The following is a 24,418-nucleotide window of genomic DNA, read 5'->3' on the forward strand; positions in this document are numbered from 1 at the left end:
ACTTAAAATCTACTCCCTTTGCAATTTTGAAATCTATAATACATTATTACCTACAGTCACCATGCTTAATTTTTTTGCATATTTCCATCCTCCCATCTCAAGGATAATTTTAGAGTAATTTATTGCCAGTTTGCAAATTGTGTCATAAATTTTAAAATTATATAAAGCGTGCTGCATGTTTAAGTTTTAGTTTTCTCTTGCATCATCCATTAAACCTGTCTGGTCTTTGAAATGTCCTCTACCTGCCTGGGATCCTCTCCCTCTGCCCAGAGCCACCTTCCAGGGCCGTGTCCAGGGCTTTCTGTACAGATCTCTGTGCTGTGGCACCCTTCCTTCTCCCCCTCCAGCGTCATACCTGGCTGCCAGACTCACCACCATGCGTTGTCAGCCTGCTGTCTACCCTCAAGAGCCTCCCCGCTTCCCTAACAGCAGTGTCAGTCTAGACTGCAGCCTCTCTCCAGTCCTACTTCTTGAGGAGACCTGTGTTCCCCAGTTCTCTGGGCATGGCTTCTTGGGAAATGCCCCATGATGTTTTCCTCCTGCCTCCCCCATCACTCCTGTTCTGGCCTGTGTAGATTCCACTCAGTCTCAGAGCTACACTTCAGGGGGTCTCGCTCCACAAAGCCCCCAACCACACCAAAAGGGTATAGCCATTTCCTTCTCATGATACCTTGCACATTTGTTCACACCACCAAGAAGCCCTGGGAAGTGTCCCAAAGTCATTCCTGTCACATCAGTAGTATGCTGGGAGAAGATAGGGACCATGAGTTACGTCTTTATGTCCTCCATGAACTCACAAAATAATTACTTCTGATTGAAAATATAGAGAGGCATTTAAGAAGTTCTCTCGCTCATGTACTGTCCTTAACCTTTGGGGTCTATGTAGAGTATATACTGAGACCAGGTGATCCCAGTGATGTACATACGTGATGTTTCATGAAAACAGTGTGATCTTGTGTCTGCTATCAACATACAGACACAGGGAACTCTGAAAGGTAAAGGCAGTAGAGAAATTCAAGGAAATTTCTCAAGTGACATTTTTAATATTCACTGGAGATGAGTGAAAACAGTTGAAACATCAGTCTACAAAGTCACTCACCAGTATACTTGATCAGGATCAGAACCTGCTATAGGTAGAGGCAAGTTTCCATCATATAAAATGACTACTGTCCTTATCACTGGTCCCTGTGTTTCTGTTTTTAATTGAGAAAAACACTTCTCATGAAATATTCCCCCACCTGTTGGAGGAAGCATTCAGGCCATGGGACAAGGAGGTGATGGGGCCCTTTCCCATAAAGGGAAAGATCTTGCTGTCCCGGGCCTCCACAGGGCCCACAACTTTGAGCCAGATGCCTGGCCACGGTAGTCAGTGATTCAGTGGCACTGAGATCCAGGCCTGCCCTTGTGTCCCTACTCTGGAATGCCAGGGCTCTACACTCCACGTTGCTCTTTTGCCAGCTGCTCCCTGTTAGGTTCCACTGACCGGGTGCCACTAGGTCCAGCAGCTGCTGCTGTGATCTTGAACAGGCACACCTGTGGCATCATTCCCCTCACTGCCGCATGGTCCTGCAGATCAGCCCTGAATCCCCTTTCACAGATGAGGGGATGCATGTTCTGCAGGGCAAACTAGTTGCCTAAGGTCACAGGGCCAGGACTCAGAGGAGTCTGCATCTGAACTCAGGGCTTTGACTTAAACCCTGCTATCTGTGATGACACATGGAATATCAGGCCTGAATTTCTACCTTCTTTTTTGTTCAGAGTCATTGCACAGGTGCTTCTACCCTCTTCAGGGTTTTTGAATGACACTAAGTGGCACATAATTAAAAATAAGGATTTATCAGAATGTTTCACCCTTGGAAGATAGCAATGAAAGAATGACAGTTCATTCCTGTTCCCTCTCAGTGTTTTGATTATGGTGCAAAAGGCCCTTACCGTGAGATGCTCTGTTGTTCTCCAGTGTTGAAGCATGTCACGACTTCAGAAGCCATATCTGGCACCAAAGTCATTCTCTCTGAAAATGTCCGTTCAAAATAATTAAGAAAACTTTAGAATTTTGTACTGATTGTCTTCAAAATATCACTAGAAATAATTGCAGAAAGATAATTTTTGTGTAAATGAGCTCATGTAAATTTTTCAAATCTTGCTGCATGAAGGAAAGGATCAAATTAATGTAGTTTATTCTTCTAAATTGTAGCTTCTTATGACAATTGTACAGATAATGATTTAGCTAGAAAGTCACCATTTATTCCAGATTAGCTATAAAAATGGCCAGCTTTGTGCTACTCTTGGTTCTGGGAGGAGAAAGAAGAATCTAATTTATCTATCCTTATTCTTCCTGTTAGCACCAAACAACAATGTTTGTGGATTAATTTAGCACCGAACATTGCAAGCATCTTAAATAAGTTTGAAAGATTAAACTGAGACAGCATAAGGGAGTAGAAGGAGGCCAGCATGTGTAACAGATCGCCCTGGGTTTGAGTTTCAACCCCGCTCATTGCTAGCTGGGTGGTCTCAGAGCATCACTTTTGTTGCCTGTCTCTGCTTTATCATATGTGGTTTGAGTTTTGCAGGAGGACCCAGTGGGCTCTTGGCTACAGAGAGCTTCATGAGTGGCAGCCAACTGCACCAACATTGGGTAGCTTGTTTTTAGTTCATGTTGTCTCTTTTATTCTAAGTGAGATGTTGTCCCAACAGAACTCAGGCTAATTATAGTATAATCTCACTATGATGGGTTTTAGAATCCTCCGATATACTATAATACTTAGTACAACATTTGAATATTATAGGATCGAAGACTTAGAAGAGGATTGAGATGCAAGGAAGTACTTTCCTTACATCTGAGGAGAGAATAATGGGTATGTAGGAGGCACTTAGTAAATATCAGATGGAAGGGTTGGTGAGTAGGTGGGTGAATGGGTGGGTGGGTGGATGGATGGATGGATGGGTGGATGGGTGGGTGGGTGAATAGATGGGTGGCAGGCGCAATAATGGGAAGAAATGAGGGATTGAGAGAAGATGAACCTGGGCTCTCTGATGTGGATGGGCCACCACATTTGGGATCATGCCCAGCCTCCTGGCCTTGGGACCAGTGATACGATTCTGCCTCACATATGAATTGTGAGGATCATCTCCATTGCTCTTCAAATAAAATACAAAATGGCTCCAAAGGACATTTTCCTCATCTGGGTCATGTCTCATGCCACTAATATAAAACTGCTGATTTAATGGAGCTGCTTTTGATCTATCAAGAAAAGACATACCGAATTCAATTTGGCTATTTTTTTCTAAGAGTAAGTGTCTTAATTTGCAAGAGAATGATTTGATTATAATTTTAAGTAATACTGCAGTTATATTTTTAGTCACGAAGATGATATCAAGTGACTCTATGGGGCTTAAATGTGGAAAGTCCCAGAGAATTGTGTGGGTTGGGAATTTTATCTGTAACAGCATTGGGGGCTGTTTCTGTTATTTGTATATTTTATGAGTTTAATCAGAATAGATGGGATCTGTTACAAGGAATTTTGCATATAAAATATAAAAGCAGACAGTTTTCATTGAAGAGTGAAGTAGAATTATCCCAGAATATAAAGACATAAAAAGTTAAGATAAACACCCATCATTTTTTTCTGAAATTTTATTTTTAAAGCGTGTGTTATTATGAGAGAATTTCTGATTCTGATCTCTCTCTGACTGCAGCAGACTTTTTAACCTGAATTCCTTCGGCCTTACTCTTAAAAGTTGAGAAGATTTAGGTACTCAGAGGTACCTGCTGAAGTGGAGTAGAAATGTTGAATCTGTTGTTCAAATGTCAGACTCAGGAAGGACCAAGTGTCTGCTCTGCACTCGATGATATATGTTGTCCAGCTACAAAAGAAAACACCCCTTACAAAAAAAAAATCTTTTTTTCCCTTGCACAATCCATCCTGGGCCAGATATAGTCATAGCTCAATAGAAAATTGCTTTCCTGTTACTGGCAACCTGTGCGGTCACTGGTATGGCACTGCCTCATGTCGAGTTGCAAGCCGAGGGGCCACTGCAGCAGGTGCATGGTAACGGTGCCCAGGAGCACTGGAGGGCATGAAGGACACATACGGCGCCCAGTGCTGTCCACCACCACTTGAAACGGGGCACCAGGACCAGGGGCGGGAAGGGGCTAGCCGGTCGGAGGGAGTTCTAATGAAGGGATGAGTGACAGGGGAAGAGACATCTGCATGAATAAGTGCAGGACGCAGGGCTGATGTGCTGTGCTGCAGATGCCCCCACCCCGCAGGCAGAATGGCACACAGATGGGATTTAGTGAAACTGTCACTTCAGCCCCTGCTCTAACCCACAGGGATTTCTCTGACTGGCTTGTAAGAGCCAAAAATACTTGAAATGCAAGTATTGAAGTTTAATTTGCAGGAGAAAACACAGTAAGTTTTCTTTCTCCTGAAGTTGTTGGATAATAGAGTCCCAGCTGGAGAGAGCGGAGGAAGGGCTACAATTTACTCCTTCAGCTTTCTATAAAAACACCAGTGAGTAGATGGAACTTCTGCTAGTTGTGGCCTCACTAGTCTTTTCTCTTGTTGGGAGAATTCTGATGATAAGAGGCAGGGCCGTGACTGAGAGCCAGGCTCTCCAGTCAGGCTGCTGGTAGCATCTGAGAGAGGTGGAACGGAACACTTTTCCTCTCTGCTCTTCAATTTCCTCCTCTACAAAAAATTAGGATAGTACAAACCACAGGAGGAAGTTGTGAGGATTAAATGAGATAGAGCCTATAAAACTTCAACCCATTAAAAGCACTTGATCATTTTCACTGGTATCATTATTGAAATGTAACCTTTGGTTGATGCAGCATCAGCAGAGGTGCCTGGCCGGGGGCTCACTTATGCTCAGGATGTAGTCTGATTCACCTGCTGCAGACAGCACACCTGAAAGGCTGTCAGAACAGGGACTTTTCCCTTTGGGGTGCATTTGTAAAAGGGCATCCCATATGCTGTGTGTTGCCGATGATCTCTGAGAATATGTAAGTGACGATGCCTGAACTTCACACTTGAGCCCTGTTGCTTCTTAAGCCTTCCTCTAATACCATTACAGTGTTTCCCTTCCTCACCCCTAAGCAGAAGCATCACAGAGCTGTATGACCACCTTATGGGGTTCTCAGCCCAGTGCCCTTCAGCCGGAGACTCGTTAGCAAGCAGGTGGCTTCACTACCCCACTCAAACACCTAGACCTTCATCAAGACTCATGATTTTCAACAGAGCTATATGTGTATATTTTTTTTCTTTACACAGCCTAGAACCAGATTAGCAGAAGGTGTAGAACAGTACAATTGAGCCTGTTATGAAACCAGAGTAAGTCATTCCAGCAGCCCCTGGGAATTTTCATGACCAATCTTGACAGCAAACATAAAAATTTCAAACCACACTATGTAAGTCACTTATATATACTTCCTGATCATCTTTTTTTTTTTTTTTTAACCTAGCAGTGAACCAAATGTTAGAACAGACATAAAAGGAGTAAAAGAGGAGTTTTTGCCCTCTGGCTGCTCAAAACTACTTCCCATAACATTAATGAGACCCGCATTCTCCACGGTCATCTGGTCATTCTAGTCTGCACAGGACCAGTGTCTGTTGAGTGGCCCAGCCATGCCTACAGATGGAGCAGCTCTTCAGAGTGCTGCAGATAAAGACATGTTCCGGGGCCATTTGTTGCGATGGCTCAACCCTTGTGTCCACTTAGTGTAGCTTCTTCCTAAGTGAGCCAGTTGCATCACATACTGTTATTAATAGCCAGAAATCAGTTGCTTTTAATATTAACTGGCCAACATACTTTTGCTACTTCTGATCATGAGGGAGCTTTGTGTTATTAGAATTCCCCCAAATTTCCAGTTAGGTTTCAAGAATTGTGGCATTATTTTTTTTGCTCTGATAGGTCTGTGGGGTGTATTGAGTTTCAAGTGTGGGTCAGCAGTAATATTTATCACTCAGGTGTGCTTTGCAACCCAGCGTACCACTCAAGCAGTCTGAATAGGCCAGGAAGGCCATTTGGCAACCTTCACATCAGCTTCTTTCCTCATTTTGTAAGTCACTTTCATTTGGTAAACCCCTAACTTTTCTTGGAGTTTCTTCTTGACATCTGATAACTTGGTATCAGTTAAATATCTTCCTGGAAAACTGAGATGCCTTTAAGCTATTAAAATTATTTCACAGAAGCATAGAAATACGATTTTCTGCTTCCAGAGGTAGTGATATTTATTATTTTAAAATGCGCAGAAGAAAAAACAAATATAGCTAAAATTTTGTAAATACCATGAAAAGGAATTATTTCCCCAAAATTGCTTTCAGAAATGAAAAATGAAGAAAATCTGTACACAACTTGGTGCAAATACTTTGGGCCACAAAATTCAGTTGTTTCATGCCTGAGCCTAGTCTGATTTCATGTGGGCCTGAGAGATTGTTTATAGGTGACAATTAAGAATGTCTCAAAGGAATGGATAACCAGAGTATCTGCTACTGATGTTTTCTTATACTTGTCAGTTTCATTTACTTGTTAATCGTATATCATATATCATGATCCTATTTAATTTCTAGAATCAATCTAGATATAAACTATTCTGTAGGCCAAATGAAAGTGGCTTTTGCCTTCAAAATAGAATGGTTGAAGAGTAAACATTGGATAATTCAATTCAAATTATGTTGCACTAAATAGTACCTGTAACGTATTTTATTTAATAATATTTTTTTCTCTTAGAGTCAGTGATGACAGAACCAGAGTTTACAATTCATGTGTGTTGCTCTTTAATTGTCTACTCTTTTTATACTTTGCCACAAACAGGATTTAAGACATTTAGAGACAGTTCTGCATTTCTTTTTAGTTGCATATGTATATATGTGCCATGTTGGTGTGCTGCACCCATTAACTCATCATTTAACATTAGGTCAGTTCTGCATTTCTAATTATTTTCCGTTTTGTTGTCACTTCATGGATATTAAATGCCCCAAAAACGTCAGCAGTGGTCCTTTCTGTATTAAGGTTGAGAGTACATTTTTTAGCTTCTAACATATGATGTCTTTAGGACGAGTGAAAATCTGTGAAAGAGAAACATGGTTCAAGTGACATTGACTCCCTTCCTCCCAGAAATCAAGTTATTGGCGTCAGCATGGCAGAACTCAGGGCTTCTATTGTTCATATTGATTCGTCACTTTTTCAGTCGTTTTCATCACTGAAGTAGCCTGTTGAATCTTTTCTCACTCAATTTGACAGCACTTTCTCTAGACTTGAAATCGGCTGAATGACTAATTTTCTTGTCACTTACATTTTTACTGATATGAGACTTTGAGCGACAGTGTCACGGGGCATTTTCTCACTTGGTGATTTGCAGAAGGTGAGGCGCACTGGGAGAATTGGAGAAGATGGAAATGGAAAATGCTGTAATTAAGGATGTGCTCCTTCACAGATCAATCCCCTGGGAAGAACTGATTTGAACATTTCTAATAACAGTATAGTCCAAATCCATTGCATGTGTGGAGCGCCTCAGATTCTAGGAGGGAGACCTTCAGCTCCCTACGCCGGAAGGACATGGGAATATGAGAACAGACCATCTCCAAAAGTCTGTAATTTAATAGCCTGAAGAAAATCTTTTTCTCATTTCCATTTGCTCTTACCATTTCCTCAGAATTATTCTTAAACTTGGTTATATGGTATTTTCTTCTTTTTGAGCAGTAGTGGACTGTTTCTCTCCAGGAGTGTATCATTAGGGTTTGAAACTTAATCTAATATCTTATACCTCCATGTGTTTAATTTCCTTTTCCAAAACATCCATTTTATTTGGTTACATTGTTGAGTAAAGTCATCCTCTTTACCCGTTACCAGGCTGTGACATTTACTTCCAATGATTCATTTATTTGCGGCCTTAAACAGTCCTAGAATTTAAATTTACATTATACTGAAAGAGAAATAAAATCTTGTGAAAATGATGTATGGCTTTAAGATGTAACTGGCATCTGTTCCTGTATTGCTCATTCTGGAATTTTATCCATTTGTTTAGTTATTAAATGCGACCTGAGCCCACCTGTGGAGCATGTGCCTTTGAGGCAGGTACCAGGGAAGCGCATGGGAGCTGAGGCTCTGCAGGAACGCTGCTGCTCCTCCTTCCAGATGCTTCTCCCTGGGATCTGGGCAATGGCTGTCTCCCGCTCCCTCCATATCCCTTGACTGCTCTTTCACTTCTGCCCCCCCTCCGGTGGGGGTGGGGGGGTTCCCTAACATTGCATTCTCCCCTTTTCTCCTTCAAGATCATCTCCAAACCCGTGACTCAGCTCTTCAGCTCTGGCCCAGGCCTCTCTGCTGAGTCCCAGTCAGCACTTCCCTGAAGTTGTCCCCCAGGAATCCCTTGGGCTCTTCAGACTCCTCCACTCAACCCTGCCCTCCTCCTCAGGTCCCTTTCTGTCCCACCCTCCTGGTCACTTACACCTTGATCCCAGGGTTATGTCCAGAATCCATCTCCATCTCTTACCATTGGTGAGCACCCCAAGTCCAGCTGGGTCTGCCCCGCATTGTGCCTCTTCCTCCCCTGCATTGTCTCCCTGCCCCATTATCTCTCAGGCATAGATCAGGTCCTGCTGTTCATCTGTTTTAAAACCTTCAGAGATTCCCAGTTGCCACAGGCTGGTGTTGCTTCTTCCCTTGTGTAACCAGCCCATTGCAGTCTGACCAAGACCCACTCCTCATTCCCGTGAATCACTCCACCCACCAGCTTCCTAGAGCTCGTTGTCCACTTGTCTTTCCATATAAGCTGTGAATGCTGTGAAGGACAAGACTATGTCTTTTTCATCCTCCAGCGGCTAGAACAGTCCCGGCACATGGTCTGCTGCTCTTCCTATGTCTTCCATGATTAAATGATTCAGCCACTGTCTGCCTGGAGGGCTTTTGCTCTGCCAGGCCATCCTGCCATTTGTTCTCTTATGTGTTCAGTGAAGATCTTTTTATTAGCAGGCCTTCCTCACAATACATAGTGTGCATTGCATACCACTAGGCATTTTGGGGGCATTTTTTTTTGAGACGAAGTCTCATTCTCTCGCCCAGACTGGAGTGCAGTGACATGATCAGAACTCACTGCAACCTCAACTTCCCAGGCTCAAGTGATCCTCTCACCTCAGCCTCCTGACCAGCTGGAACCACAGGCATATGCCGTCAATCCCGGCTAATTTTTTGTTTTTTTTTGTAGAGACAGGGTCTCACTATGTTGCCCAGGCTAGTCTCAAACTCCTGGCCCCAAGCGATTTTCCTACCTTAGTCTCCCAAAGTGCTGGGGATTACAGGGGTGAGCCATTGCACCCAGCCTGGGGGCATTTATTTTATTGAGATATAATTCATAGATCATAGCGTTCACCCTTTTAAAATGTATAATACAGTGGTTTTTTGTATATTCACTGAGTTGTGCAACCATTGCCACTTCCAATTCCACAACGTTGTTATCACCCCCAAAAGAAACTGAATACCCATTAACTGTCATGCCACATTCTCCCCTCCCTCTGGCCCCAAGCAGCCACTGATTTCCTTTCTGTCTGTATTAATTTGCTTATTCTGGACATTTATATTAATGAAGTCCCACAATATATGGGCTTTGGCATCTGACTTCTTTCACTTAGCATAGTGTTTGCAAAGTCCATCCATGTCACAGCAGGTATCAATACCTTCCTTTTTATGGCTGAATACTATTTTATTATATGATATATTACATTTTGTTTATCCATTCATCAGTTTGCAGGCAAGAGGGTTGTTTCTGGTTTTTGGCTGTAAATAATAGTGCTCCTATGAACATTTGTTGGCAAGTTTTTATGTGAACATATATTTTCAGTTCTCTTGGGTACTGAACTTCTAGGAGTAGAATTGCTGGATCGTATGTTAACTTTTTGAGGAACTGCCAAACTTTTTTCCACAGTGGCTGCACTTTATTTATTTATTTATTTATTTATTTTTGAGACAGAGTTTCTCTTTTGTTGCCTAGGCTGGAGTGCAATGGCGCAGTCTTGGCTTACTGCAACCTCCGCCTCCCGGGTTCAAGCAATTCTCCTGCCTCAGTCTCCCGAGTAGCTGGGATTACAGGCATGCGCCATCACGCCCAGCTAATTTTGTATTTTTAGTAGAGACGCGGTTTCTCCATGCTGGTCAGGCTGGTCTCGAACTCCTGACCTCAGGTGATCTGCCCACCTCAGCCTTCCAAAGTGCTAGGATTACAGGCATGAGCCACTGCGCCCGGCCTGTGGCCGCACTTTATATTCCTACCAGCAAGGTAGGATTCCGATTTCTCCACATCTTCTCGTCCTCACTGGTTATCGTTGTCGCTTGTCCTTTTGATTATAGTCATCCTAGTAGACGTGAGGTCGTGTCTTATTACGGTTTTCATTTCCATTTCCCTAATGACCTGTGGTGTTGAGCATCTTTTCGTGTGTTTACTGGCCATTTACATATCTTCTTTGGATAAATGTCTATGCACATCCTTTGCCCATTTTTAAACTCGGTTGTCTTTATTGTTGATCTGTGAGAGTTCTTTATATATTTGAGATACAAGATCCTTCCATCACTTAAATGGTTTGCAGATGTTTTCTCCTATTCTGTGTGTTGCCTCTTCACTTTCTTTGATCACTACTCAAAACATTGCTCAAAAACGAAAACGTGTTATTTTCTTGTGCATCCTCTATTCCAAAAGCAGCCAGTAGTGGGGAGCGGCAGAAGAAACCAGCTAATTAATTTCCTAGTTTTGTAAAATATTCTTAGCCATTCCTTCTCTGAGCTCAGACTCTGCCACAGTAGGGTCATTTTTTTACTAGGTTTAAAATGCATCCATGGGTGTATTTTACACATTCAAAACAGGGTAGTATTCCTCAATCCACAGCTGTCGTTAAGTCATCTCATTTGTATAAGTTTCTGTGAGCCCACTATCTGTCCTGTGGGGGAGGGTCGTGCCTGCCTCCTTGTGTGTAGCGCCTCATTCTCTGCCTCACTGGAGAGCCTGCTTCTGCTCTATTTCCTCTTCCCTCCACGCCAGGGTGTGTGTGTCACCCAGCGTGGCCCTCTCTCTGCCACACCGTAGTCCTTCCTGGTTATGCTCAAGGTCATTCTCAGAAGTTCTGGTCATTTCAAGCCTGCAAGTAACATTCTTACCTCTTCCGCATGCCCAAAAGATGTATGTCATCCACTTCTGAAAAATGCAAAGACAAAGTAAGGTATTGAAATATTTGGACAAGTCCATTGATTGAATGTATAGATGCCAGTCAGCCTTGACCTCTTCCAAACTAGAGGACACTCAGGACCCTCCTTAGTGGTGCAGTTCCTCTAAGGGCAATATAGCAACTTAAGTGACATCATGTTGCTTCCTTGCCTCAAGCCATTCGGGCCTCCTGTGCCCAGGCCCAGCCTGTCTTTCAGCTGCACCTCCTGCGACCCTCTTACTACCCCATGGCCCCAGTCTCCTTTCTCCTCCTGAAGCATCCCAAATTCCTTCCCGCCCATGGCATTCTCTGTGCCCGAACTGCTCTTATACTTCTTACCCCACTTCATCCCTGCTTGGTTAGCTGCTTCCCTCCCATCAGAGACTTCGTTGAGCTTATCTCCCTCTTTCCTTCCTGGTACTGACATAATGACAGTTTGCCTTATTCCCTGGACTTGTCCTTTAACTAGTGTTCGGTCTGCCTCCCTGCTAGAATGCAGGATTGCTGGGGGCAGGAGCAACATCTGTCTTGTTCCCTGATTACATGCCCATTACCTAGCACGGGGGGCACTCAATACGTATCTCTTGAATGGATGAGCGCTTGAATGAAGGTGGATTTGCTTTTTGAAAATAGCACAGCCACTTGAGATCCAGTTCTCTGAGCAGACTAGGATAATGTATAGAAATCTATGCTTAAGCCCATGAATAGATGTAGTATTCTGACCATTCTCAGATTCAGCTGGTTTTGTCATTCTTAATGCATAGTAATTCTAACAACAGTAATTTTGTAGAAGTACATTTTTATTTTTTGGAGCATTATCCCCCTCCCCCACAGGTGGCATTCGTATCCATGTTTGATTTGAGCTTTTTGAATCCCTTCTGGCAGAGTTCCCCACAACTTTCAGAAAATCTTGAGCTCTGACATTCTGGTCTATTTCTGGAATGAAATGCCTAAAAATAGTACTGTCTCTTTTCTGCTTTCTCTGTGTCTGAGTCAAATGGACTTCTTTGTGATCATCGTCAACTCTAACACCCAAACATAGACCTTTTATATCAACCTTCAACTTGAAGCTCATTCTATCCTTCTGATGGGTGAGAAAAGATTCATTTGATTAGTGCTGTTTCATTCTGGCCAAATTGCCCATTTTTATTATGAAATATTTATACAGACTGGAAGACGTGTCATTTACATACGTTCTAAGGAACACCAAAACGTGTCCCGGTACTGACACCCACTTGCACCAGCCAATATATTTCAGACCCTCCCAGGTACCACCCCTCCACACCCCAGAGGTAATCCCAGGTATTATTTCCTTGTTCTTTATCATTTTCCTACATATGTGTAGCCCTAAGCAATATGTTTCACTTAACCTGTTTTTATAATATATATAAGCCAGGTAAGGTGACTTAGGCCTGTAATCCCAGCACTTTGGGAGGCTAAGGTGGAAGGATCACTTGAGGCCAGGAGTTCAAGATCAGCCTGGGAAACATAGGGAGACCCCATTGCTACAAAATATTTTAAAAACTAGCCAGGCATGGTGATGCATGTCTGTAGTCCCAGCTACTTGGGAGGCTGAGGTGGGAGGACTGCTTGAGTCCAGGACTTCAAGATTGCAATGAGCTATGATGGCTCCACTGCACTCCATACTAGGTGACACAGTGAGACCCTCTCTATAAATACATAAATAAATAAAAATGTGTAGCAATAGAATTGCACTCAATGTGTCCTTCAGTGACTGGCTTTTTTGGTTGAGCATTGTTGCCAGTTTTATCCTTGTTAATACACATGCCTATAGTTCATTTATTTTCACTGCTGTCTAATATCCCATTGTGTGACTGCATTTATCCATGAATGTTAAAAATAGTTTCCTTTTTCTTTTTTGCTGTTGTCTGTAACATGTTATAAACATTCTGAACCAAGCACATATGTACCAGAGCTCACATACTGAGAAGCGGAATTGCCAGCCCGCAAGCACGTGCGTCTGTTCTTCCCTGGATAAGGTCAAATTGCTCTCCCAAGAAGCCAGGCCAGTTACCTCCCAGCAGCAGGTTCTTGGGGCTCCTGTGCCCCATGTCCTGTCTGACATTTGGCATTATTACATGTTCTGTGTTTGGCCACTCTGGGATATATAAGATGGTATTTTGTTGTGATTCTCGTAATCCCTGATCATTAATGGCACTGAGCAACTTAATTGCCAGTCATGGTTTATCTCTTGGTTGCCCATCTTTCTAGTAGGTTATTTGACTTTTTCTTAGGGATTTGTTAGGCATTTTTCTTATATTCTGGCACCTACCCCTTGCCAGCTCTCAGTCGCAGATGCTTCCTCCCATGTCGTGCCTGGTAGTTCTGCCTTCTTTACAGTATTGTGGTAAACAGGAGCTCTTACTCTGAATGTGGTCAGATGTACCAGTCTCTTCTCCCTGTGGTTCATGTTTTGGTTTCTTAAGAGATCTTTCCATACCCCAAGGTCATAAAGAGTTTGCCCCTACATTCTTCTAAAAGTTTTTATCACGGAGTTTTTAAAATCTATGTAGAATTTTACTTCAAATTGAACTCTCTAACTAACCTCTCCTTACAAGTTGCTATTGCCTAGAATATATCTAGCTGTATCATAGCTTAAAGCAATGGACACAAATTTCAGGCCTTCATTTATCCACTCAGTAAATATTATGTGGGGTGCTTTTAAGCTAGGTTGTATGAGTGACGTAAGAGAATAAATTTCTGTTGACATAAATTTGATGAACCTGACTCATATGGTGTCCTCAAGGAGTTTATTGAAGTAAACGATGGTCCCAAAAACCATATGTCTGTGTTCCAGTTCCTGGAACCTGTGAATGTTAACTATTTGACTCAAGGCTGTGTGCTGATATAAGTTAAGGATCTTGAAATGAGGAGATCATCCTGGGTTATCCAGGAGAGCAGTAAATCCAGTGAGGAGTGTCCTTTAAGAGAGACACATAGAATAGGAAGAGGCCATGTAGCCGTGGAGGCAAAGAGGGGAGTCATGCAGCCCCGCGAACGCAGACAGCCACCTGGAACTGGAAGAAGCATGAACAAGATCTCTCCTGCAGCCTCTGCTGTCATCTTGATTTTGGACCTGTGGCCTCCCAAAACTAGTGAGAGAATAAATTCCTGTTGTTTTAAGCCACCCAGTTTGTGGTCATTTCCAGCAGCCACAGAAAACCTCACATAAGGAGGCTTAAGATGGTCATATGTGGTAGCTATTTAGCCAGAGGTTTTCAACCTTTTCCACACCCTAATGTACTCAAGGAATGGACCAGTGGCAGCAGAACTCGGGGGCGCCAGAACTTTTGAGAGGGATGCGTGGATGGCTGAAGCGTCCCAGATGGTTCTGAAACATGACATTCCCTCCTCTGCAGATCACTGCCGTGGGAGTTGGAGTCATGAGAATGGCTAGCTCTGGGCTTGCTTGTGCCAGTGATAAGAGGCTGCATGAGTTCAGAAAGAAAACTGGGGTGGGTACGCAAACGGTTACAGCACACACACACCGATGTCAGGAAGCTGCCTGTGTCCGGGGCCACTTTGCCAGTCTGAGCATCATATCCACTGTTGGGAAATTTAGAGAAGGTTCAGGCAAGAAGGTTTCAAGGGTTGAAAAAATATAGTCTGCAACATAGCCTCTTCCAAACAGTTCTCTTTATTTCTTTGATAAAAGAAGCTTGAAGGGGCTAAACAACAGTCAACAAACACGTAGCCTGAATAAATAAAAAGAAATTAAAATGGAATAATTGTTGTTTTGTTGTACTTTGTAAAGTCAGCATGATCTGGGTATAGATGCAGCTTACACATACGCACTCAGGTTTACGTTGCGGGTTATTGTAGCTCACGTATATTTAAGTCAGTTGATTTGTCTCGTTTGGAGTTTAGTTCCCAGCCTCACACACGATCTTGAACTTAACACCATTTATTCTAGAATTCAAGATATTAGATGAAAGCAGTAAAGGTTAGAGGACCTGGACTGTAGCCTTAATCCCATTACTGTGTCACTGTGATTCAAGAAAATTTCTTGAACTCTCTGAGCTCTCATTACCTGATCAGTAAAATGGAGACCATAGGACTTCCCCGCTCATGAGGGTGTAGCCTAAAGGGGGTTTGCTTGCCATGGAGCCTGACACGGAACTCTGCTCTAGCTTACCTACTACATTCTTTCTGCAACAAAACCCTAGGCCCACATGGTAGAGGCAGGGAGCAGTCAATCCAGCTTTTTCGTGCTTTTCTTTTTGTGCTAGAACCCAGGTAGATGCTTCATATATAGGATTCTATTTAATCTTCCCAGCCGTCCTGAGAACAGGCGTTGGTGTCCCCATTCTACATTTAGTAAGACAACTGAGGCTGGAGTCAGAGCCGCTTGCCTCAGCTGTCTCACGTGTAAAATGGGGACACCAACACCTGGCAGGGAAAAGGGCAGCTGAGATTCAAACCCTTCCTTCCTTCCACCAAAATACAAGCTCCTTCCTGACTGTCATGCTGCTACTGTCATTTCTAAAAATTAAAACAAACAATAATGAGAGTAAAGTTGGGGGACAGGTTCAGATTCTCAGATTCTTACAGCTCTGCAGATTCAGCAGGGTGTGTCTTGAGAGTCTCGAGAAGTTCTCTTGGAAATTCTTGATAAAATGTAACCAGTAAAGGCGTATAACCTCTTTAGTAAAGTAGAGGAATATTATCCATTTTTTTATTTTTTATTCTAGAGACAGAATCTTGCTATGTTGCCCAGGCTGGACTCAAACTCTTGGGCTCAAGTGATCCTCCCACCTCAGCCTCCTGAGTCGCTGGGACTACAGGCCTGTCTCTTAATCAAAATTCTTGATAAAAGTTCTTATGTGAAAATGTGAAAAGAATGAGTGGCTAAAGAAACTGAGAAATGTCCAGAAGCCAAGATGGGTTTCTGGTCAGTAATTTGAATGTTCCCTGAATTGAGTAATCCAGGGGAAAACTGCTCTTGAAAAAAGTACTTTGTTGTGTGTGGCTTTTCATGAGATAATAATTCAGAACAGAATTAAAAGTTACACATTTGGTAGTAAACTTTTTAAGAGAACAAAAGGGCCATGGCTAGTATTGAAACAGATCGGATTTGTGACCTGGTGCTTCTTTCAGTGAAAGGTCTTTGACCGTGCAGGGATCGGCATCATTTCAGCATTCACTTCACATTTTAACGTGTCTTACATATGAAGAGCTTACAAGCATTTTGATGTCTAAATTATAAATGCCCTTTGTTATAGAAAGCAACCAGCATTGAAGCCCTGAGGATATTAGGTAAGAAAATGTCAGATGATGCTGCTCCAAATTGCCCTTGCAATTAATTCAGTTAAGATCCCAGCGCTGTGTTTTTTATGGCTACTAAAAGAAATTATTTTTGGCACCCACGAGCTCCTTGGCTGTTTCTAAACACCGCCAGAGCTAAGGGGATATTTGTTTTCTCTTTGTCAGGGTGTTTACATGCCCTGGCTTGGGCCATGAGCGAAAATGTATTTGATGATCTCCTGATCTCACCCCAATCCCTAATGGATGTTTGTCTAAATGACAGCACCCAGTTTAGCACTGTTAACACTCTAGTTAGTGGGCGGGAGAGTGTGGGCTGTGTGTGACAGTCGGGGGCACGGATGGCAGGGTCAGGAACCTTCTATGAAGGAAACACTTCCTCCTCCAGGATCCAGTTCTGGAAGCACCTTTATGTCTTCTGTCTCCTACTGCCTTAGTTTAGGAGTCAGACCATAAATATTCATTGAATCAGAGAATCTCACAACTTCATTATTACTCCTGTAAATATAGTGCTGGACTCTCTCTAAGGTGCCCAGATCTCTCAGCCTTGACAAGGACAAGCTTATGACAATTGGATAGTGCCATCCAGGATAGGGACGGTGGGCTGCCATCTGGGGTCAGTCTATATGGTATTATGCAAAACGTCCCTTTGTAGGTTTGATCATGAGCCTGATTAACATAGCCAGCCACTTTCCAGATACGTGGCTTCCGTAGAGTAGTTAGCAAAATGCACACGCACTTCCTTTTTGTTCACCATTGTCCCAAGCACTGTGTGTGGATGTGTTGGACGCAGTGGGGCCTTTCAGGAAACAGCAGGACGATGCTAGGCAGAGCATGACAGGTCTTTAGAGGGACGTGCCTGCTCTAACCCAGGCCCACAAGCAGACGACGGACTGAAAGGGGGAGCCATGAATTGAGCGTTGACAGCGGGCCACGGCGGTCCGAAGGCTCAGGTGGTTGTCAGCCATAAGTTTAGCTCAGCTCTTTGAGTAATTTGTCACGCCTCGCTCAGCCCCTGCTGGGCCAGCACGTGCCAGCTTAGTGTCAGAGTGCCTGTTCGCCAGACGGCCACTCAGGCCTAACGTCCTGCTGTTCCCCGGACCAGCGGCTTGCTGGGGCCATGTATGGAGGGCCGAGCCGTGGCGACAGCCAAGTGCTGTGCAGAATAAGTGTGTTCATAATGAGACGTGAATGGCATTAGTGGGTCCCTCTAGAATTGGGCCTGAGCAGGCGCCTCTCGCTGAGGAAGTTTGGCAGCCTGTTCATTAAGGCGAGTCACCAGGAGTTCAGCCCACAGTGGAGAAGCCAGTTCAGGCTCATGCTGCCCAGGCCTTGGGCGGTTGTGCCCATCTATATAAAAGATCATAAATCATTAGAGGGGCCACTTTGGAAATCTTCAAACTCATTTTCCTTGCTTGAGGTTGTATAGAGCAAACTTACGGAGAAATTCTGGCAGCACGCCGTCCAGTAGTGCTTTCCACAGTGACAGGCATGTCCTCTATCTGTGCAATCCAGTATAGAACCCCTAGCCACGTGCGGCTATTGAGTGCTTAAAATATAGAAAGGCGGGGGGAGGGGGCAAAGCAACTGAATTTTAGCTTTTTAGTTTAATTAATTCAGATTTAATATGAGATATCCACATGTGACTTGTGGCTACTGTATGGGATAGCACAGCCCTAGAATGCCTCTGGTCTCCTCATGGTATGAAAATTATCCTCTGAATATAACTGAAGGAGTAGGGAGAGGAAGAGCCTGCATTTAGAGATCGGTGTGCATACTTTGCCATAAGAAAGCAGAAAAGTATTTGACCATTTAAAAACATGCTGTCTTGAAAGCTGATTGAAAGGACATAATTGTCACCAACTTGTATTTTTAAAGAGGCCATTTTGAAAAGATAGTTTGAAAATGTAGTGAGAAATGCTAGTTACTTTCCTCTTCTGGAGCTGCAAATAATAAACTGATGGTGATCCACATTCCCTCTGTTCCTGGAGAATTAGCATGATTTTCAAAACAACTGAAACATATCTTTTAACTTTTGCATTGATAATGAAGAAGGGGAAAAATGAGACGTCATGCGGACTTCCCCAAGTGTTAATTCATAACGTCGTATGTGCAGTGCCTCCATCCATTGTCGGATTGTTCTGACGTTATCCTGTTATTGGAAGTGCATGATTCACCTTCTGAGGAAACAGAAGCCACACACAAAAGGGGAAGATTTGCTTTCTGCCCTGTGAAAGCCTGCCACACGCAGGGGTCCTATTAAGACAGCTGGAAAGTTGCTTCAGTGTGTTACGCTTGTAAGTTTTATTGGTGACTGGTTTTTGATTACACATTTGAATGCTGTGTGTTCCAGACTGCAGTTTTAATTAAAAGGCAGTAGTGTTTTTTTTTTAAATTGCCCTGTGCACTCTTGGTAGATTCTCTCACATAGTAGTTCTTATTTTCCAATGTTCACAACTTGTCTTGGTTAGAGGCTCTGATGCCCCCTCAGAGTCTATCTTCCCAGCCTTCTCTCTTCCCAGTAACTTGCATCTTCTTATTTTTAAGAAGCGTCTGCACTGTTGTATCACCAAGTTGCTTGAAGTATCAACGTATATGTCAGTAGGCTAAGAATGTTTTATCCACTGAAATAGGACGTAAAAGATCTACCACTGTCAGTGGAAAGAGATGCTATTGCAATCAGTATCTCCTGTTTTTGTTTAAATCAGCCCTAATGATCTTATGATGTTCTTCTGTAACTGTTGCCTTACATGTTTTTTAGTGTTACTAGTATTGAATGCAATTAAAGTCTAAGAGAAACTTAGGTCTCAAAACCAGAATTTGGGTATGAATTATGACTAATATTTAATTTTCTGCAAGATGGTAAAGAACCTGCAGGATACTTTTTTACACAGAAAAAATTGCACAACAGTATTAAAAGTGAATTCTGTCACTGCTCTGCATGCCACTTTGCATGTGCACTTGTTTCCTTAACCGATTACCGCAGCTATGAAGAGCGAGCTCTGTATCTCGAAGCAATAATTCAGAACCACCGCGAAGTAATGACATTTGAGGATTTCGCAGCCCAAGTCTTTTCTCCCTCTCCCAGCTACTCCCTCAGCGGAACGGGTGAGTGTCTACATTATTCTTCTCTCACGCGCTTAAGACGCATTCGAGCAGCAGATGTACACCTGTTTTTCACAGATAAATGCTTGCAAATTTAAGAAGAGCATTCTCCCTCTGAATCAACTAATGAATATCAAAAGGAATGATGACATTCATTTTAATTTGTTTTGTATTCGAGCTGTTCACTCAGTTCCTTTCTTCAGCTATCCTGTTAACCTTCAAATCTAGCAAGGTTAATGAACTTTTTCTCAGTAATGTGCTCCGGTTCATTCAGGAGTGTGGGTTTCTTGCTGAGCTGGGAATATGTTGTTTAAAAGCGATGCCCGAATCAGTGCTTACTTATCAAAAAAGAGTTCCTCACAGTGGAAGCCGTTGCTACTAATGCTAAATGGGGATTATGCTGCCGAGATTCGAGGGTCAGGGATTAATGCAGGAGACATGGAAGGACAGTGTCCCGGGGTCCCTCATTACAGCAGTGCAGTGTGCGTGTCTCTCTGGAGTGGTTTGTGTCATGTGGACAAGCCGCCGACCGGAGCAGCACCTGGTGTGGAACCCGTTTAGAAACTAGCTTACAATAATTTTCATTTATTAGGGCCAGTGGAAAATTGTGAAAGTTTCCATAGATTTCCTTGTTTTTAGGTTTTTATTCTTTTTATATTTCCAGTTGAGGGGGAAAAATACATGTACTGCCACTTAAACAGATTATATGATTACTGTGTGTTTCTTTCAAATAATAGAATTATTACTTGTAAATTTCTGCATATAATTACAGATTAATTGCCTTTCAGAGAATAAATGAGATATTTAGCCAATGCATGTTGAGATTCTCAGTGAGAAGCTTCCTTCTTCTTCCACTGCTTTAGATGAAACTGTTAGAGTGCTTAATAGATTTCTAACCTGTGTCAATTGTCTCTGAACACTGCCTTACTTCTCCTATTCTGACTTGTTAACAAATATCTTATACACAAAGTGAAAAAAAATTAAATCCAGTGAAATAAATCACTTACAAATAAAATCAGCCATGCATCATTGTTTAACATCGCTGGCCTCAATCCTTGCCTCTCGGAGCTTTGTTGGGAGATAAGAGGGAGAGGCACGCACTTGCACAGGGAGCCAGGAGCAGCAGGCAGAAGGCTTGGGAGATAAGCAGGCTGGCAGAGGTGCAGGAGCAGCGCGATTTGCATAATCACGCCTCTGCTTCCTGGTGAGGCGTCAAGGAACACTGGGATGGCCTCTATTGATCTTTGTTGAACTGGAATACTAAGCAACATGAGAAAAGCTTATAACTTAAAGCTTTGATTAATGTTTCTTACATTAAAAAAGTGGAACAGCTGTGAATTGAATTCTTTTATACACTCTGCCAACATTCTATCTAAGACAAAAAAAATTCGTTTCAAGGGAAATGAAGATTTCATACTCAGTCTGGCTAGAGATTTTAAATCGTTTCTAATTTTTCAGTGAAAGAACATGAGGGATCTGTAGCAAAGCTAATTTTAAAAAGATCTCATTCAGCTTTTTCCCACCCTCATGAGATTATTCCCCTCTTCGTGAGGACGTGATTTTTCAGTGCAGGTTGTTTTTTGTTTGTTTGTTTGTTTGTTTGTTTTAACTCTTGAGAAAGCTTTTTACTTCTTAAAATTAAACATGTAAATAATAACTAGATGTTTTCATTCCTTAACTGTTACATTCTTAAGATTATTAAGATATTATCAAAATGAACAATGATGGACTTTGTTTTCTATGTATATTTTAGCCTCTGTATAAAGTAATTTGATCTTTTCCAAACATCCATAATTATTTAAAGCAATTGAAATGAGTGAGATTCTAGGAGCAGTTTGAGTTTTTAAGAACTCTACTTGGAGAGGATTGTCAATAGGCTTCTTCAGGAACATCATATTTTTGAAAATTGCTTAGCAGAATAAAGATTCTGACAGCATGTGAGGGTGGGCATTGGAACTCTTCTAAAAGGAACGTGAAACCAAACATGGAATATCAAGACAAATGCTACTCACTCCGCTTTTCAATTATTAACATCAGTATTACATTTCATAGTGTTCATGGTTTAAGGAATTCAGTGTTGAGTGGGAAAATTTTTTATACATCTATCATACCTATCCTTAAGTGTGATTTTTAAGTCTAGGCATGATGTTCTGTTTTAATTCTTTGCATATCTGCTCATAACGCTGAGTAGGAATGAACTAGATATAATCTTGATTTGAACTGAAATGTGGGGCAGTACAATGAGGACAGAGCATTTCAGCACCATAGACAAGCACGTTTTCAGAAGCATCTTCTCGTTTACATACTGGCTTCGCTTTTGAGGAATCCCTGTCCGCTATCTGTTACTACGTCTACAGATGAAAACACTTGTCATTTGTTTACACTGTTATGTTCTTGGGACAAGTGCGATCAAACCCAGATGAGCCAGCCAGCTTAAACTAAGAAATTGAGGTGAAGTCTGTTCTTCCAAGCAACAAGCCAACTGGAAAAATTGACCCTGAGCGGCTTAAGCTCCCACAGTGCACTTAGGACCCAATCAGACCATCTCTGGCCCTCAGTGTCATCAAAGCAGGGCCTTGGGCTTGGGCTCACATGCATATGCACAATCTGAGGAATTAGGGGCTCCTAGGTTTTCTTTGTATCCTCACCACCAGGGCTTTATTATTAATGAAGAGGTAGCATCACCTGAACACTGCATTCATTCCGCACTGTATTGATAGCAGCAAGCCAGAAAGCAGCATGCAGCCCCCACTTCTAGAGGGAAAGCCCCAGTATCAGCCTTTAAGTCTGAGGTAAAAGTGGGAGACGCGCTCAGTGGGAGTCGCCTGTGCCTGGAGCTTCCACTGTTGGAAAATGCCCTCTGCTTCTGACTCTCCCCATCCAGGTGCTGTTACCCATCCGCCCAACAAGCCCTGCGGGGGTGGGTTGGCCAGGTGAACAGGCTTGCGTTCAGGATGCGCCGTCAGCCACACATGGTGGTGTAGCTGCTAATATATGAGTGCTCAGCTTTTCTCAAAGAGCTTTCAAAACAAAATCTATTTTCCTAATCAGAAAATATTTTTAAAGACCATCGTATCTACCTTGTATCTATTCCATCCATTACTTGTATTGATAACACCTGACGTGTAAAGATATTTCAACTACTTTTTTACCTAGCACTATAGTTTACCTTCCTTTTTTGACCAGCACTAAATAATCTAAATAATCTAAAAGGTAGCCAGTATTAAAATATTGGTTGCAATTAACATATATATATGTTTTATGTATAAATACATTTATATACAGATATACATTTCTCTCTCTCACACACACACACATATTGGGGTGGGGACTAAATTTGTGCTTTCAATCATCACCACGAAAGAGGGACCGGCAGAGAGGCCTTGAAAGGGTTAACTGGAATGGGCACCCTCGACTGCTGGGAGGGACTGATGTAATCACTGCAGCTCACAGCCAAGTGCATCTGTTCACCATGAGGTCATTCTTCTGCATGCTAATGATTTGGAAAATCAAGTCTAGTGTTTGACATTATCAGAAAAGATATAAACAGTGTAAATCTTTACTTTTTAGAGGTTGCTCTTATAAAAGAGAAAAAAGGAACTTTACATTGGACCTGAGATTTTTTTTCAGAACTTCCTTAAAGATTGTGTCTAGATCTAAAAATTTTGGAGGAATCCACTTGTGTCTGTTGATAAATCAATCCCCAGATCACTATTACGGTCACAGCTAGCAATCTGGTAGCCAAGGGCTACAGGCATGTCTCATTTAATATCTAATTTTAAGAATTTCCAAGTGCCTTTGTCAGAAGTTGATAAAGATAGATTTTTCCCAAAAAATGTTCAAAACCAAGTTAAATGAGCGGTTCTTCTCAGAATACCCAAACTGACTTGTGTTTGCCGAAGATGCCAATACTACGTATGGTTCCTTTCTGCTTCAATATTGCTATAGAGAGCCAGCAGAGGGAGCACAGGTCTTTGTTTATTTGTTAGCCCTGCATAAACACAGCGTTTGATTTCTCCAAGATATGGTCAGAAATACTTCCTCCTTTATGATAGGCTGATTGTCAAGGCTCCAGGATTTAGAACAAGTGGGAGAAAATTCCTCACTATGCTTCATCAGAGTCTGCCACCTTTAATGTAGGTCGTATTTGGAGCTTAAACCAGATTAGTCTGAGTCGGTCTTAGGATGCCACTGCCATTCCTGCTATTGCACAGAACTGCAAACTTTCATCTTTCACACAATTGCTTGGACGCCCTCGTGGAAAGGGTTATTATGCCACTTACCTAATGAAAAAGACTTTTGTAGCTTTTCTTCTACAACACAGTCGTTATGTTAAGTTTGCAGAACCTTTACCAGAAGACTCTGCTTGGTGTCACTGAGTCATTTTGGTGGCCAATAAAATCTTCTCCTAAAACTGCAGATGGAGGCACTTATGTTACACATTCGCCCCAAAGCAGATCTGAGATGTAGACACTACACAGACTCCTCTTAGAACTCACCAGCCTTTGCCCGGAGGGATATGGCTACACCCAGCTTTTGCTTGCTAAGGCCTCCGCACCATATGCAGCTTGTCATTCTGCATGCAGTCCTGACAGGTAATCTTCCTTGGCTCTTTCACTGGGCAGTTAATAATCAAGTTAATTCCCAGACACAGCACAAATAAATCCTAACCCAAACCCCCAAAAAGAGTTTCCCCGCTCATTGAAAGGATAGTCCTGTGACAGATCCATCGCATTCATATTCATTCCCTCCCTGTTAAAGTGGTCTTAATACGGTTTTAATTAATAGTACTTCTTTTGAATTGTATGTGTTCAGCTTCCCCATAACTTTGCTGA

At 42.5% G+C, this 24,418-nt stretch overlaps 1 protein-coding gene across 2 annotated transcripts in view; it reads left to right on the plus strand.

The window, feature by feature from the left end:
- RALGAPA2 (Ral GTPase activating protein catalytic subunit alpha 2) overlaps positions 1–24,418 on the plus strand; it is a 340,962-nt gene that overhangs the window by 301,547 nt on the left and 14,997 nt on the right. For both annotated transcript variants that reach the window (XM_058432702.1, XM_032142466.2), the window contains exon 39: positions 19,465–19,586. In XM_058432702.1, coding sequence (XP_058288685.1) covers positions 19,465–19,586 — 122 coding nt within the window. The remainder of the gene's footprint in view (positions 1–19,464; positions 19,587–24,418) is intronic.

The sequence above is a fragment of the Hylobates moloch genome, unplaced genomic scaffold (assembly GCF_009828535.3).
Source record: "Hylobates moloch isolate HMO894 unplaced genomic scaffold, HMol_V3 SCAFFOLD_21, whole genome shotgun sequence".
In the NCBI taxonomy this organism is placed as follows: Eukaryota; Metazoa; Chordata; class Mammalia; order Primates; family Hylobatidae; genus Hylobates; species Hylobates moloch.